Consider the following 12,423-nt stretch of genomic DNA (forward strand, 5'->3'; position numbering starts at 1 on the left):
AACAGAGGATGAGATGGTTGGACAGTGTTCTTGAAGCTACCAGCATGAGTTTGACCAAACTGCGGGAGGCAGTGGAAGACAGGAGTGCCTGGCATGCTCTGGTCCAAGGGGTCATGAAGAGTCGGACACGACTAAATGACTAAACAACAAATGTTTGAAATTAATAATAATAATAATAAATAATAATAAATTTTATTTATATCCCGCCCTCCCCATCCGAAGTCGGGCTCAGGTCGGCTAACAGCAATAAAATAGTACAATATTCTAAAAACATTTCATTATAAAAATTAATTAAAATCAAATTGTTGGCAACCATTAAGCTAAGGTTCTGTGGAGATTGCCAAAGGAGGGAGTCAGGCTGTGCCCTGACCAAAGGCCTGGTGGAACAGCTCTGAATTATGTAAATCTTTTCATGTTGTAAGCTGCCTTGAACATGGTTTTAACTATGGAAAGGCAGCATACAAATAAAATGAGGAGGAGGACGAACGTAAGGTGGATGAGGTCAGTGGTCCATCTAGGCCAGCATCTTGCTCTCATAGTGGCCAACCAGGTGCCCATGAGAAGTCTGTACGTAGGACCAGAGCACAGGACCACTCTCCTCTGCTAAGGTTTCCAGCAACTGGTATTCAGGAACATTACTACCTCTGACTGTGGAGCTAACCATCGTAGTGAGTAGCCACTGATCAACCATTAGTTTGCCTAATCCTCTTTAAGAAGGGTAGTTGGTAACTATTACTACCCCTTGTAGGAGCAAGTTCCATAACTGAACTGTGTGAAGAATTATTTTCTTTCATCTTCCAACCTTAAACTTCAGTGGATAACCATGAGGTCTAGTGTTATGAGAGAGGGAAATTTTTTTTATTCTCTAACCGCTTTCTCCACAGCTTACACAATCTTATACACTACACAACATCACAGATTTGTAGAGTCCAGGAATATTTTGCCCAACATGGGACTTGAACCCACAGCCCTGAGATTAAGAGTCTCATGCTCTACTGACTGAGCTACCCTTCAGGGTACTTCTATCCTGTTGCCTGTTCTCTAAATTAAAAAGCCCCATGTATATTAACCTTTCCACACAGAGGAGTTTCTCCATCCCCTCGATCATTCTGGTTGCCGTTTCCTGAACCTTTTCCAATTTTCCAATATCCTTTTGGAGGTGAGATGACCAGAAGTGCTGTACACAGTATTCCAAATTTGGCTGCGCAGTAGATTTGTTTCATGATATTCTATTGGCAGTTTTATTTTCAATTCCCTTCCTAATGGTCCCTAGCATGGAACTTGCCTTTGCACAGCTGCTGCAAACTGGGAGTAGAAACCGAAGGTCTGTCACTGCAAGCTAGGATGCCATGAGCATGCACATGAAATTCAGATTTTGTACTTCACTTTAAGGTTGTTTACAATGATTTACATTTGCCATTTTGCCACTCATTCTCTCAGTTTGGAGAGGTCAGTCTATTTTATTGTAGAAAATCCTTTTCTTGTTTTAATGACCCTGAACAGTTTAGTGTCATCAGCAAACTGAATTACCTTACTGCTCACCTTGATCATTTATGAACATGTTAAAAAGCACAAGGTCCATTACTGATCTTTGGGCCAGGCCTCCACTTTCTACATCCATCCATTGGGAGAACTGACCATTTATTTCTGCTCTCTGCTTACCAATCCACAAGAGGACTTCACTTCTTATTTCATGACTGCTAAGCATAATCAGGTGTCCTTGGTGAGGTACTTTGTCAAGAGTTAGCTAACTGTTGTTTACAATGACTGGCTGAAGCTCTTGAGGATTTCATACAGGCCTATCTTTTATTTTAGACATGCAGGGGATCCAATCTGGGACCTTTGGGATTAAAAACAAATGCTCTACCACTGAGCTCCAGCACCTCTCATTTGTCATATGGCTGGCATCTCTTCCTATCCACCGAATAACGCTCTCCACTAAAGCGAGGCAATGCACTCAACCAATGTGCCTAAATAATGGACCCAAAGATGAAACCACCCTAAACTCGAGTCTCATACCTCTTCAAAGAGCTCTAGGCTATAGGTGTTGTCATCATCAGCAAAGTAGACCACACCCTCTGGTGGTGGTGTGGTGCCGAAATTCTCCCTCAGCCAATGCAGTCCAAGATTCCTCTGCAATGTGCCCCTTGGTTTGTGAGATGGGAGCCAGGAAGGGTTCTTCAAACTCTTAGGAGTCTCAACATTCAGGTGCGTAAAATTGATCCCTGTCTTCTCCAGCAGATTGGATACTAGGTTGGTCCTTCTGGGAGCGTCTTCCACCACCACCCAGTGGAGGTTCTGCACGTGGAGGAAAGTATTGGCCAGACGGGTCAGCTCAGCCTTCTGCACTGGCCGGCTGTAGGTAGGGGTGATCACAAAGATGGCAGGCAGAGCCTCTGACCATGGGGGAGGCCTGGAGTACACAAAGCTCCGGATTATTTTTGGAGCTGCCCCAACAGCCGGCTGCCGAGCACATGATGAGAGTCCATCCTCCCTTGTGAGCGATGTGCTATTATTGAAGAGAGATTTGGCCGTCACATTTTCATCTGTTTCCTCTAAGGCAAGTCGAATAGAGAGAATAAATCATAAAACACACACTGCAGTGCCACCAAGACCTTCACCACATTCACATTCACATTTGTATTTTAATTATCCCCGAGCACTGTAATTGCAATGGGGTAAAAAGAAGCTCTTTGTAAGGCTGGGATGGTGCACTTACTTCTCAGAATGCTGAGGTAGCGGGTAGTTGGGTACTGATGCCACAATGTAAGAAGAAGACCCCATGGCAAAGCAATCAGAAGTGTAGTGAGAAGGTTACGTCTCCTCAGCATGCTGCAGAGATGTCCCACTGCCCGGGCATCTCCCTACATTTCAGAACAAAGTAGCGGGGGGAGATATAAAAGTGTATGGATAAATATAATGACACTTGGAATGCACTTGTAAAATTATAATTCTTTGTTAATAATTATATACTGGTTGGAATAACAGCATTACTTATATACCTAAATACCGTATTGTATTACAGTCCCCCCCCATTTATTATTTCATCTGCATTTTCAAAAACAGTAAGAGGGAGCATACTTAGCCCCTTCCCTCTCCCTGTTCCACTTACAACTTCGTACCAAATACAACATGTATACATATACCATATGACTTCCCTTCCACCCTTATCCTGGCTCCTTTGCTTTTCTACTACTCTGCGTAATCCACATCTTTTTAATCATCCAGTTTGTTATCTATTAAAAACTCTATTTCATCTCTGCTAGATTTACTAAAGTTCTGCTAAGCTATGTATTTGTTTATACTGGTTCTTAAAATATTCAATAAACATTATCAATTCCTCCTTTTTTTACTTATATTCATTTCCTCTTATCCTGTACGTCAGACCAGCCAGTTTCGCATACTGAAGCATTTTACACAGGTTGCCTTCCTTAGTGGGTACTATACTTGTTCTCCACCTTTGTGCCGACAAGGTTCTAGCTGCGGCAGTGGTGTATAGTAATAAACTCTTTTGTTTTTGGGGGACCTCCGCTGTTACCTTCCCCAAGAGGAAAATCACAGGTGGGGAAAGTTTTCTTAATTATCTTTTAAAAATTCATTATATATAGTTTCTCAATATTCCTTAATTACTTTACAGGACCACCACATGTGGAAAAAAATCCCTCGTTTTCATTACACTTCCAACATTTACCTTTTTCTTTTTTATACATTTTCACCAATCTTGTGGGGGTTATATACCATCTGTGGGTCATTTTCATCATATTTTCTTTTATTGCAAAACATGTCGTGAAATTCATATTTATTTTCCACAACTTTCCCCATAATTCATAATCAATATTGTGACCCACATCTTGTGCCCACTTAATCATTTCACAAATTCATTGTTAGTTGTATTGTACAGCTGTATTGTATTACGGTTTAAAGCACCTTTCTGTTTTCCTTTTTTCCTTTCTTTTACTTTATTTGTCCACTGAAAATTTTCTTGTGTGTGTGTGTGTGTGTGTGTGTGTGTGTGTGTGTGTATGAGAGAGATTTCTATCCCTGACAATGTGCTCTGTTTGCTCTGAGTTCTGCTATATCCCCACATACCTGGTTTTCTATTCTACTCAGCGAAGGCATATTCCTGAGATCATTCTTTCTAGGTTTTTCAGTAGCGAATGACTTTTTACTCTTTACACCTAAGGTTTGAATGTTTAATGACTGTATTGATGCCTGCATATGTGTAACCTTGATGACTGAAGGCTATATACTTTATATGTTTCATTTCCATGTAATAAACCATGGGTAGGCAAACTAAGGCCTGGGGGCTGGATCTGGCCGATCGCCTTCTAAATCCGGCCTGTGGACGGTCCGGGAATCAGCGTGTTTTTACATGAGTAGAATGTGTCCTTTTATTTAAAATGCATCTCTGGGTTATTTGTGGGGCATAGGAATTTGTTCACCCCCCCCCCAATTTGTTCCGGCCCCCCACAAGGTCTGAGGGACAGTGGACCGGCCCCCTGCTGAAAAAGTTTGCTGACCCCTGTAATAAACCAATCTTTATTTACATTCTCGTGTACAAAAGTCTTTGAGCATAAGGGTGAAAGGTGTACACCATTTTAAATGGAGGCATGTACTGACTCCATGCAAAATTTTCCAGTCCTCTCAGAGCTGTACGCTGAAGACGCATGTGTGGTAGGTGTGTATGTGGGTTCAGACATACACCTTCTAAAGTGAGAGTACAGTTTCAGTCCAATTCTCCATAGAGTTTGCTTCTGCAAAGTGACTCTTATCCTTATCCTGCACATGATAATTTCTTCATTTGCCCCTTGAAGTAGTAAGCTCTTACATATTGTCAGGGAACTGACATCGGAGCCAGCAGTGGAGGCAGGGCTCCCAAGCGATGCCGGAGAAGGGCCAAGCAGGGAGAGAGGGAACTCATCGGCTGGGGAAGGAAATCAGCGTAACACCAGGGATAAAGGGGGGTGGGTTGGGGGAATCGGAGAGGGGTCTCCAGGACTCTTCGCTGGAGACCAGCGGGGAGAGCACAGGTCCTCCTCTGCCCACACCCACCCTGCGCAGAAGACTTCCGCGCAGGGAAAGTAGGCGTAGACTTGGCGTCAAAGAGCTTCTGTGCTGGAAGAAGTTTAAGAAACGCCCACTGACGGATTCTGCTAGCGACTGAACAGCCACGAAGTGAAGGGCTGTCCAGTCAGGAAAGGTTTAACCAGGCTACCTAGCCAGGAGTGGTGGCAACTTATGCACGAGCAACCCCCATACATCCATTACACATATGTAGTCCAGACAAAGGTAAAAAGAAAAACCTGAATATTGTATATAATTTTTACTTGCAAGAGATTTCACATTTTGGTAAGGGTTTGTAACTGGGTTCCATCCATTGGCCAAAGAAGCAACAGTTGCAATGAATTTGTTTTCTTGCCAGAAAGAACAATCTGCTCCAATTGTCAGTAACCCTAGGATTGCAGAACTGAAGGGGAACTTCACTGGATTTTCCTAGGAGGATACACTCTATTGTTGAAGGAAAGTAAATGCATTTCCTTCTCTTAAGCTTCTTGTTAATGCATGTGTTGCTGTAAACAACCAGAGGGCGCTGTTTGTGTAGCAATCTAGCCAGCATTTGTTGGTAGCTCTCTGTCTAAGTTAACTCCACTCTTAAAAGCTGAGTCATTTTTTTTACTGTTCTGTCTTCTATTTCTTCCCTTTTATCTCCATGCATCCTATAAATAGTTCCTGCATGAATAAAACCTTTGAATTCCAGATCCTGATTATTCTAATCTAATCCACACAAGCTGCAAGGTCTGTTAACACCTCTTGCCTTTCAGAAAGCCTGGCACTATCCACTGGCTGAGAAGGTGCAGCTGTTCCAGTGCTTCTCCACCCCCTTCCTTCACTCTGTATTCCTTTTGTATAATGTCTGTTAGACTGTAAGCCCAAGAGTAGGCAGAGTCTTATTTTGTAAGCTTTGTACAATACATAGAAAAAAGAGGCAATTTATAATAGTGCTAAATAATGGTGATGAGAATGATGTTGCTAGGTATAAGAACTTGCAGGCGACAACATAGTTTTTTTATTATTGTGAAATCCTAGCACTTACAGATGCTTTCTGCGAAACCCCGGCTGGATTTTCTGCTATTATCTGTTGGTTTCAGCTCTCTTCACTGTGCAGCGAAGTGCTTGTCACGAGGCAATGTTTACATTCCACAGTCTGTACTGTTGGGTTTTCCCACAGGAAAGGGAGACTGGATGTGACGTACACTGGTTTCCTGTTTTTCACTGTTCTTTGCAGTTCAGTATCTGTCTATTCTCTCCGTGCTTCAGAGGAGAGAGGATGCATTTTCTGCTCCGGCAGAGGCAAGATGTTTTTCTGTAATCTACCAGCTTTGAAATGTAAATAAAGCAATATAGAGCATGTTGGCACGTATTCCTCATCATTCCGCTGTGCACTTGGGACACTGCAAATATCAACATTTCTGGTTATGGGGCCCAGAAAAACGCCAAGAGGTAGAATCGGGCTCCTGGCAAAGGAACAAAGGAGCAAAGAATTGGAGTGCCGGCAAAAGGATCGGAATGCAGAAGGACGGATCGGACGCTATCTCTGCGCGTCAAGATGATTGATGAGGTATGTGCTACTGCTCCGGGCAGCCTGCCAGCATCTAATTAATGGCTTTATGGCTGGACTTTGAACTTTTATGTCCGTTTGCCGGGGACAGGCAAAGGATAAAAGGATCGGATTCCTATGCTGGGGAAATCGAAAGTAACTCTTAAAAGTGCTCTTGGAGTAAAGCAGCTGCAGAGAATAGTGACGCAGCACTATTTAAGGCAGCAGAGAGAAAAAAGCTGTTTTGAACTTGCCTTTGGAATGAGGCTTGAAGCAGCAGAGACGCAGCTTGTATAAAGCAGCTTGATTTAAAGCAGCAGAGATGATGCAGAAGGCTAATGCCAGAGTCATGATGGCTAGCTGCAGAAGGCTGGCTGAGGCAAGTGGGGAATCTGAAGCCAATCAGCCACATGCTCAGCTCAGAGTAGCTTGTGATACTGCCATGATTCAGAATGGAGCAGATTGCCAGGGTGATAGCTGCATGGGAAAGGGGGAGTCTTCACAGACGTCATCCCAGAGTGCAGTGGAACCACCAGATGGCGCCTAAGCTTTGAAGGCAGTGAAATGCTACTCCTGTGGACGTCTAGGCCATATGAAGAGGGAATGCAAATATCCCAGGGCCAAGACAGAGCAGCGCAGCGAAAGCTCATCGCGTAGAAAAGGCAGAGGCAGAGGCAAAGGTCCAGTGTCCAGGACAACGCAGCCCAAGGCAATGGTCTCACGCTTCACTCCAAAAGTTGCAGAGGTCCAGAAGACATCTAGATCTTTCTTCGTTGTTGATTCAGCTGCTACGCACCACATGTGCAACGATAAACGACTGTTCGTGTCTTTTACACCGCAGGAAGGTGCGATTCACCAGGCGGATGACCACACAATCCCCAGTAAAGGCTACGGAACTGTTGTTCTTCACAGTTTGGACTTATCGATACAGAATGTACTTTATGTGCCAGATGCCAAACATAATCTGTTCAGCGTTGGACAGATGAATGAGCGGAACATTGACGTTTCCTTTAAAAACAAAAGGTGCATCATCACAAAGAAAAATGACTATGTATTGTATGCTGAATATGTTGATCGTTTATATGTTTTGTATTATGATGATGTTGTGCAGGATGACACTTGTTGCATTGCAGGTTCTAACAAAAGTTTGCATGCAGAATGTATTCATGATTTTCATCAAAAATTTGGTCATTTGCATTTTGAGGCAGTATCTAAAATGCCTGCCTTGGTTGAAGGTATGACTATTAAACCCTGCAGGTACCACATGAAGTGCAAGGCATGCGCAGCAAACAAGGTGAAAATGGCTGCGAAAGGTAAGGTGTCTAGTAGGCAAGCTACAGAACCATACCAAATTGTTTATGCTGATTTGGTTGGACCACTAGCGCCCTCTTTGGGAGGAAATAGGTACTTCATGGTTCTCATTGATGCATTTTCCAGGTATATTTATGTGTACAATCTCAAGCAGAAATCAGAGGCTTTTCCTAGGTTCAAGGAATTCTGTGCTTGGTTGGAAAATGTGCATGGTAAGAAGGTAAAAATTCTTTTCACAGATCGCGGGGGAGAATTCACTTCTCAGCAGTTTGAAGCTTTTCTGACTGAGAAAGGAATTCAACACGATTTGTCTAGTCCTCGCTCGCCATGGCAGAATGGACTTGCGGAACGAGCAAATCAGACATTGCTTCAAGGGTTAAAAACCTTGCTACATGATGCAAATCTTCCAGAGAGTTATTGGGCCGAAGCTCTCTCATGTTTCACTTACAGTTATAATCGCAGGTTATCTTCAGCGATTGGTTGTACCCCCTATGAGAAGATGTTTGGCAAAAAGCCATACATCAAACACATGATAATTTTTGGTTCTGACATGTGGGTTCACTCACCACAAAACTCCAAGTTAGACAAGCGTGGTTTGCATGGTATCTTTCTAGGTTATCAGAAAGGTTCTTACAGAATAAGGATGACTGACTCTAAGACTATTAAGCTCACAAGAAGTGTTGAGTACAATGCCAAGTGGGGGGAGAATGTGGGAATTTTCCAATGTTATCCTGATGACAGTGATGAGACTGAGGATAGTCAAAAGCAGCCACAGCAACCCACACCCACTGATGAAGGTTCTGATTCTGAGTCTGAAACTGAATCGGGTGATTCACAGGATTTCAAGAGTGCCAAAGCCTCTATGCGACCCTCTGAAAGCTCTGATCAAGAATTGGAGGAACCATTGTTCACAATAGGCCACTTTTCTCCCAAGAAGGAAGAGGAGAGTGTTGAAGACCTACGGCTAATTCGCAGGTCACAAAGAGCAACAAAAGGCAGACCTCCAAAGAGATTTGCTGATGAGTTGCTAAGATAGCAGTAACAGCTGTTAAAAGCTCCAAGAAGGTATTTGAACCTTCAAGTTTCCAAGAAATCCAGGATTTGGATTCAAAGGAAGCTGAGCCATGGTTAAATGCCATGAAGGCTGAGCTTGATTCCTTGGAAAGGAACAAAACATGGGAACTAGTTCCAGTAGTTCCAGGAATGAAACTGCTTGGAAGCAAATGGGTCTTCAAAGCGAAGACTGATCAAAATGGCAAGATAGTCAGACACAAAGCCAGATTGGTAGCCAGAGGTTTTGCACAGGTACCAGGTGAAGACTATCACGAGACCTACTCACCCACAGTGAGGTATGAGAGCATTAGGCTTATGCTCAAGCTAGCTGCAGAGGAGAATCTACACATTAGTCACCATGATGTGAATACAGCTTTTCTGTACGGATCTCTAGATGAATCACTTTATATGCTTCCACCTGATGGCGTACAGGTAAAACAGGGATTTGTTTGTGCTCTGAAAAAGTCCCTTTATGGTCTCAAACAAAGTGCACGGTGTTGGCACACAAAACTCACTGAGGTATTGTTTTCTCTAGGTTTTCAGCAAGGGAAAGCTGATCCATGTGTATTTGTCAAAGAGGAGGGGCAAAAGAAATTGTATTGCTTGTTTTATGTTGATGATCTTTTATTCTTTTGGAAAGATGTCACAATGTACAATAACGCCCTAGCTCAACTGAAAGAACACTTTGACATGAAAGATCTTGGTGAGGTAAACAACTACCTATCTCTGGAAATAGAGAGAGATCAAGATGGTAACATTCTAGTACACCAGTCACGGAAAATTGCTGATGTGTTAAGCAAACTAAACCTGATGGATGCTAACCCCGTAGACACACCAATGACAACAGGTTATCAGGTAGATGACACCGAAGAAGCATTTTCTGACACTACACTGTACAGAAGTGTGCTAGGCAAGCTAAACTTCATTGCCAGATGTTCAAGACCAGACATTGCTGTTAGCTGTAATTTGCTAAGCAGACAAGTCAACAATCCTACTGTTAAGGATTGGAAAGCTTTGAAACGCATAGCGCGGTATTTGAAAGGCACTATGCATTACAGACTGAGATTTAACAATCAGAAGTCTGGTGGTCTTGAGATATTTGCAGATGCAAGTTTTGGAAGTGACACTACAGACAGGAAAAGTACGTCTGGAGTTTGCTATATGTACAATCAGGGTCTATTTGATTGGTCATGCAAGAAGCAAACAACAGTTAGCTTAAGTACTTGTGAAGCTGAACTGAATGCACTGTCTTATTCACTTAAGGATTGTGAATGGTTGTTACAATTGTGCAAAGACATGAAAATTCCTGTCAAATGTCCAATCCAGGTTTACCAGGACAACAAAGCATGTTTGGCTTTGCTGAATTCTGAAGGTTGTAAGCAAAGCACGAAGCACTTGCAATTGAAGTTGCAACATGCTAGGGAACGTATTCAGAAAGGACTCGTAACGGTGTCCTATATGCCAGGTAATGAAATTCCTGCTGATGTATTGTCCAAGATTGTATCAAGGGATCAACACTGTACCTATGTGCAGAAGTTGGGTTTGTACTGATATTGTACGAACACGCTGCCCAGTGATGTTCACAGAAAGGGGGAGGATGTTGGTTTCTGCTCTCTTCACTGTGCAGCGAAGTGCTTGTCACGAGGCAATGTTTACATTCCACAGTCTGTACTGTTGGGTTTTCCCACGGGAAAGGGAGACTGGATGTGACGTACACTGGTTTCCTGTTTTTCACTGTTCTTTGCAGTTCAGTGTCTGTCTATTCTCTCCGTGCTTCAGAGGAGAGAGGATGCATTTTCTGCTCCGGCAGAGGCAAGATGTTTTTCTGTAATCTACCAGCTTTGAAATGTAAATAAAGCAATATAGAGCATGTTGGCACGTATTCCTCATCATTCCGCTGTGCACTTGGGACACTGCAAATATCAACATTATCTGCAAGAAACCTGAGACAGGCACTCACACAGAACTGTCAACTTTTACATTCAGCTCTCTGTGGCATTCACTCTATCAAGAAATACTTGGGAATTATTTCAGTAGTTAGTCCCGCGCTCTAACAGCTGCCTTAATACATTTTGCCCCAGCACGCTCTGAGACCGGAAGTGAGCTTGTCATAGACATTAGGGATGTGCATGAGATTCAGACAAACCCTGAATCCTGAGCTGAAGCTGCTTTGGGAAAGATTCTTGTCTGAAACAGAATGGGGTCTTTCCAAAGTGCCCTGAAGTGAAGCTGGGGCAACCAAAGTGATTTGTAATGCTTTGGATATTCAGGCAAAAGGCTAAATTGAAATCTTTCCTCCCAACTTCGCCATATGCGGAAAACTCTACAGAGGTGAGGGAGAGGGTGGGATGGGAGCCATTGCTTTTGGAGCCATTCTCTTGGCTCTCAGATTTGAAGTGCCTGCTAGCTGTGCCTGCCACCCAGTTGCCAAGCCCCCAGACCACCAAGTCCAAACTCCAGGGGCAGCCCCCTGAAATGAGCCACCATTGGCGGCAGCAGCTACATTTTACGTTTAAGATAATACTTCATTTTCTTGCTAATTATGCCACTTTAAATGTGCATTCTATACCTGACCTCCTTTAGTAATGTTTCATTTTGAAATGTCTAAGAAAATATTTTGTCTTAATTTTGCTGTGTTAAATGTGTATTCTGTATTTGACCTTCTTCCGTAATGTTTTATTTTGAAATCTTTTAGATAGCATTCTATTTTCTTGTTAATTACGTTGTTTTCATACAATCATAGAATTCTGGAGTTGGAAGAGACCTTGAGGATCGTCTATTCCAACGCCCAGCAATGCAGGTATACACAGCTGTCCCATATGGGGATCGAACCTGCAACCTTGGCGTTATCAGCACCATGCTCCAACCAACCGGTCCAAGATCACTGAGTATATATATTTTATATTTGAACCTCTTCTGTAAGAAGTTCTGCTTTATTTTTTAATGTTCTATTTGACATTTTAATGTAGGCTTGTAAACAACTTTGAGATTTTCCCCTATTTATAAACAGAAATGAAAAATAATGATAATCAGAGGGAATAATCTTACCAGTGTTTTCCAATCACAGCAATGCATCTGCGCATTTGCTAGTTCTGCTACTGATGATTGCTTACTTGGAAAATGCTGGGCATTTAACTCCTTCTGCCTTTGCCAATGCCACGCATCCACTCCCATTAAATCAACTCTGCACTTAAGTTTCTGTGGCTTTTAGTGCCAACTGAGCATCAAACAAGCCTGAAGCTGCTTTTCCTTTCCTTATAACTTATAGCCTATGCACCTGTCTTTCTGGTATTTTGTAAGTTACTTTCCTAAAGGCAACTCTACCATGCATGCCATTTGCATGCAAAATTGTTGCCTGCAAAATGTCAGGGATGGGGGAATGACTCCCTTTTAGTTCTCCTCAAGAAAATCAACTTTAAAAAGTACCCTGCACAAAAGCCCCTGTACCAATCCTTTTGAAT

General features: G+C 42.8%; 1 protein-coding gene across 2 annotated transcripts in view; it reads right to left on the minus strand.

The window, feature by feature from the left end:
* Positions 1-12,423, minus strand: part of LOC307214938 (galactosylgalactosylxylosylprotein 3-beta-glucuronosyltransferase 1-like) — a 64,396-nt gene that overhangs the window by 12,326 nt on the left and 39,647 nt on the right. For both annotated transcript variants that reach the window (XM_079974044.1, XM_079974043.1), the window contains 2 exons: positions 2,720-2,864; positions 2,020-2,555 (listed from right to left, as the gene is read on the minus strand). In XM_079974044.1, the coding sequence (XP_079830170.1) occupies positions 2,020-2,555; positions 2,720-2,831 (648 nt within the window). In that variant the 5' untranslated portion in view covers positions 2,832-2,864. The remainder of the gene's footprint in view (positions 1-2,019; positions 2,556-2,719; positions 2,865-12,423) is intronic.

This window comes from Podarcis cretensis (genome assembly GCF_951804945.1).
Source record: "Podarcis cretensis genome assembly, chromosome: 4".
NCBI classification, from domain to species: domain Eukaryota; kingdom Metazoa; phylum Chordata; class Lepidosauria; order Squamata; family Lacertidae; genus Podarcis; species Podarcis cretensis.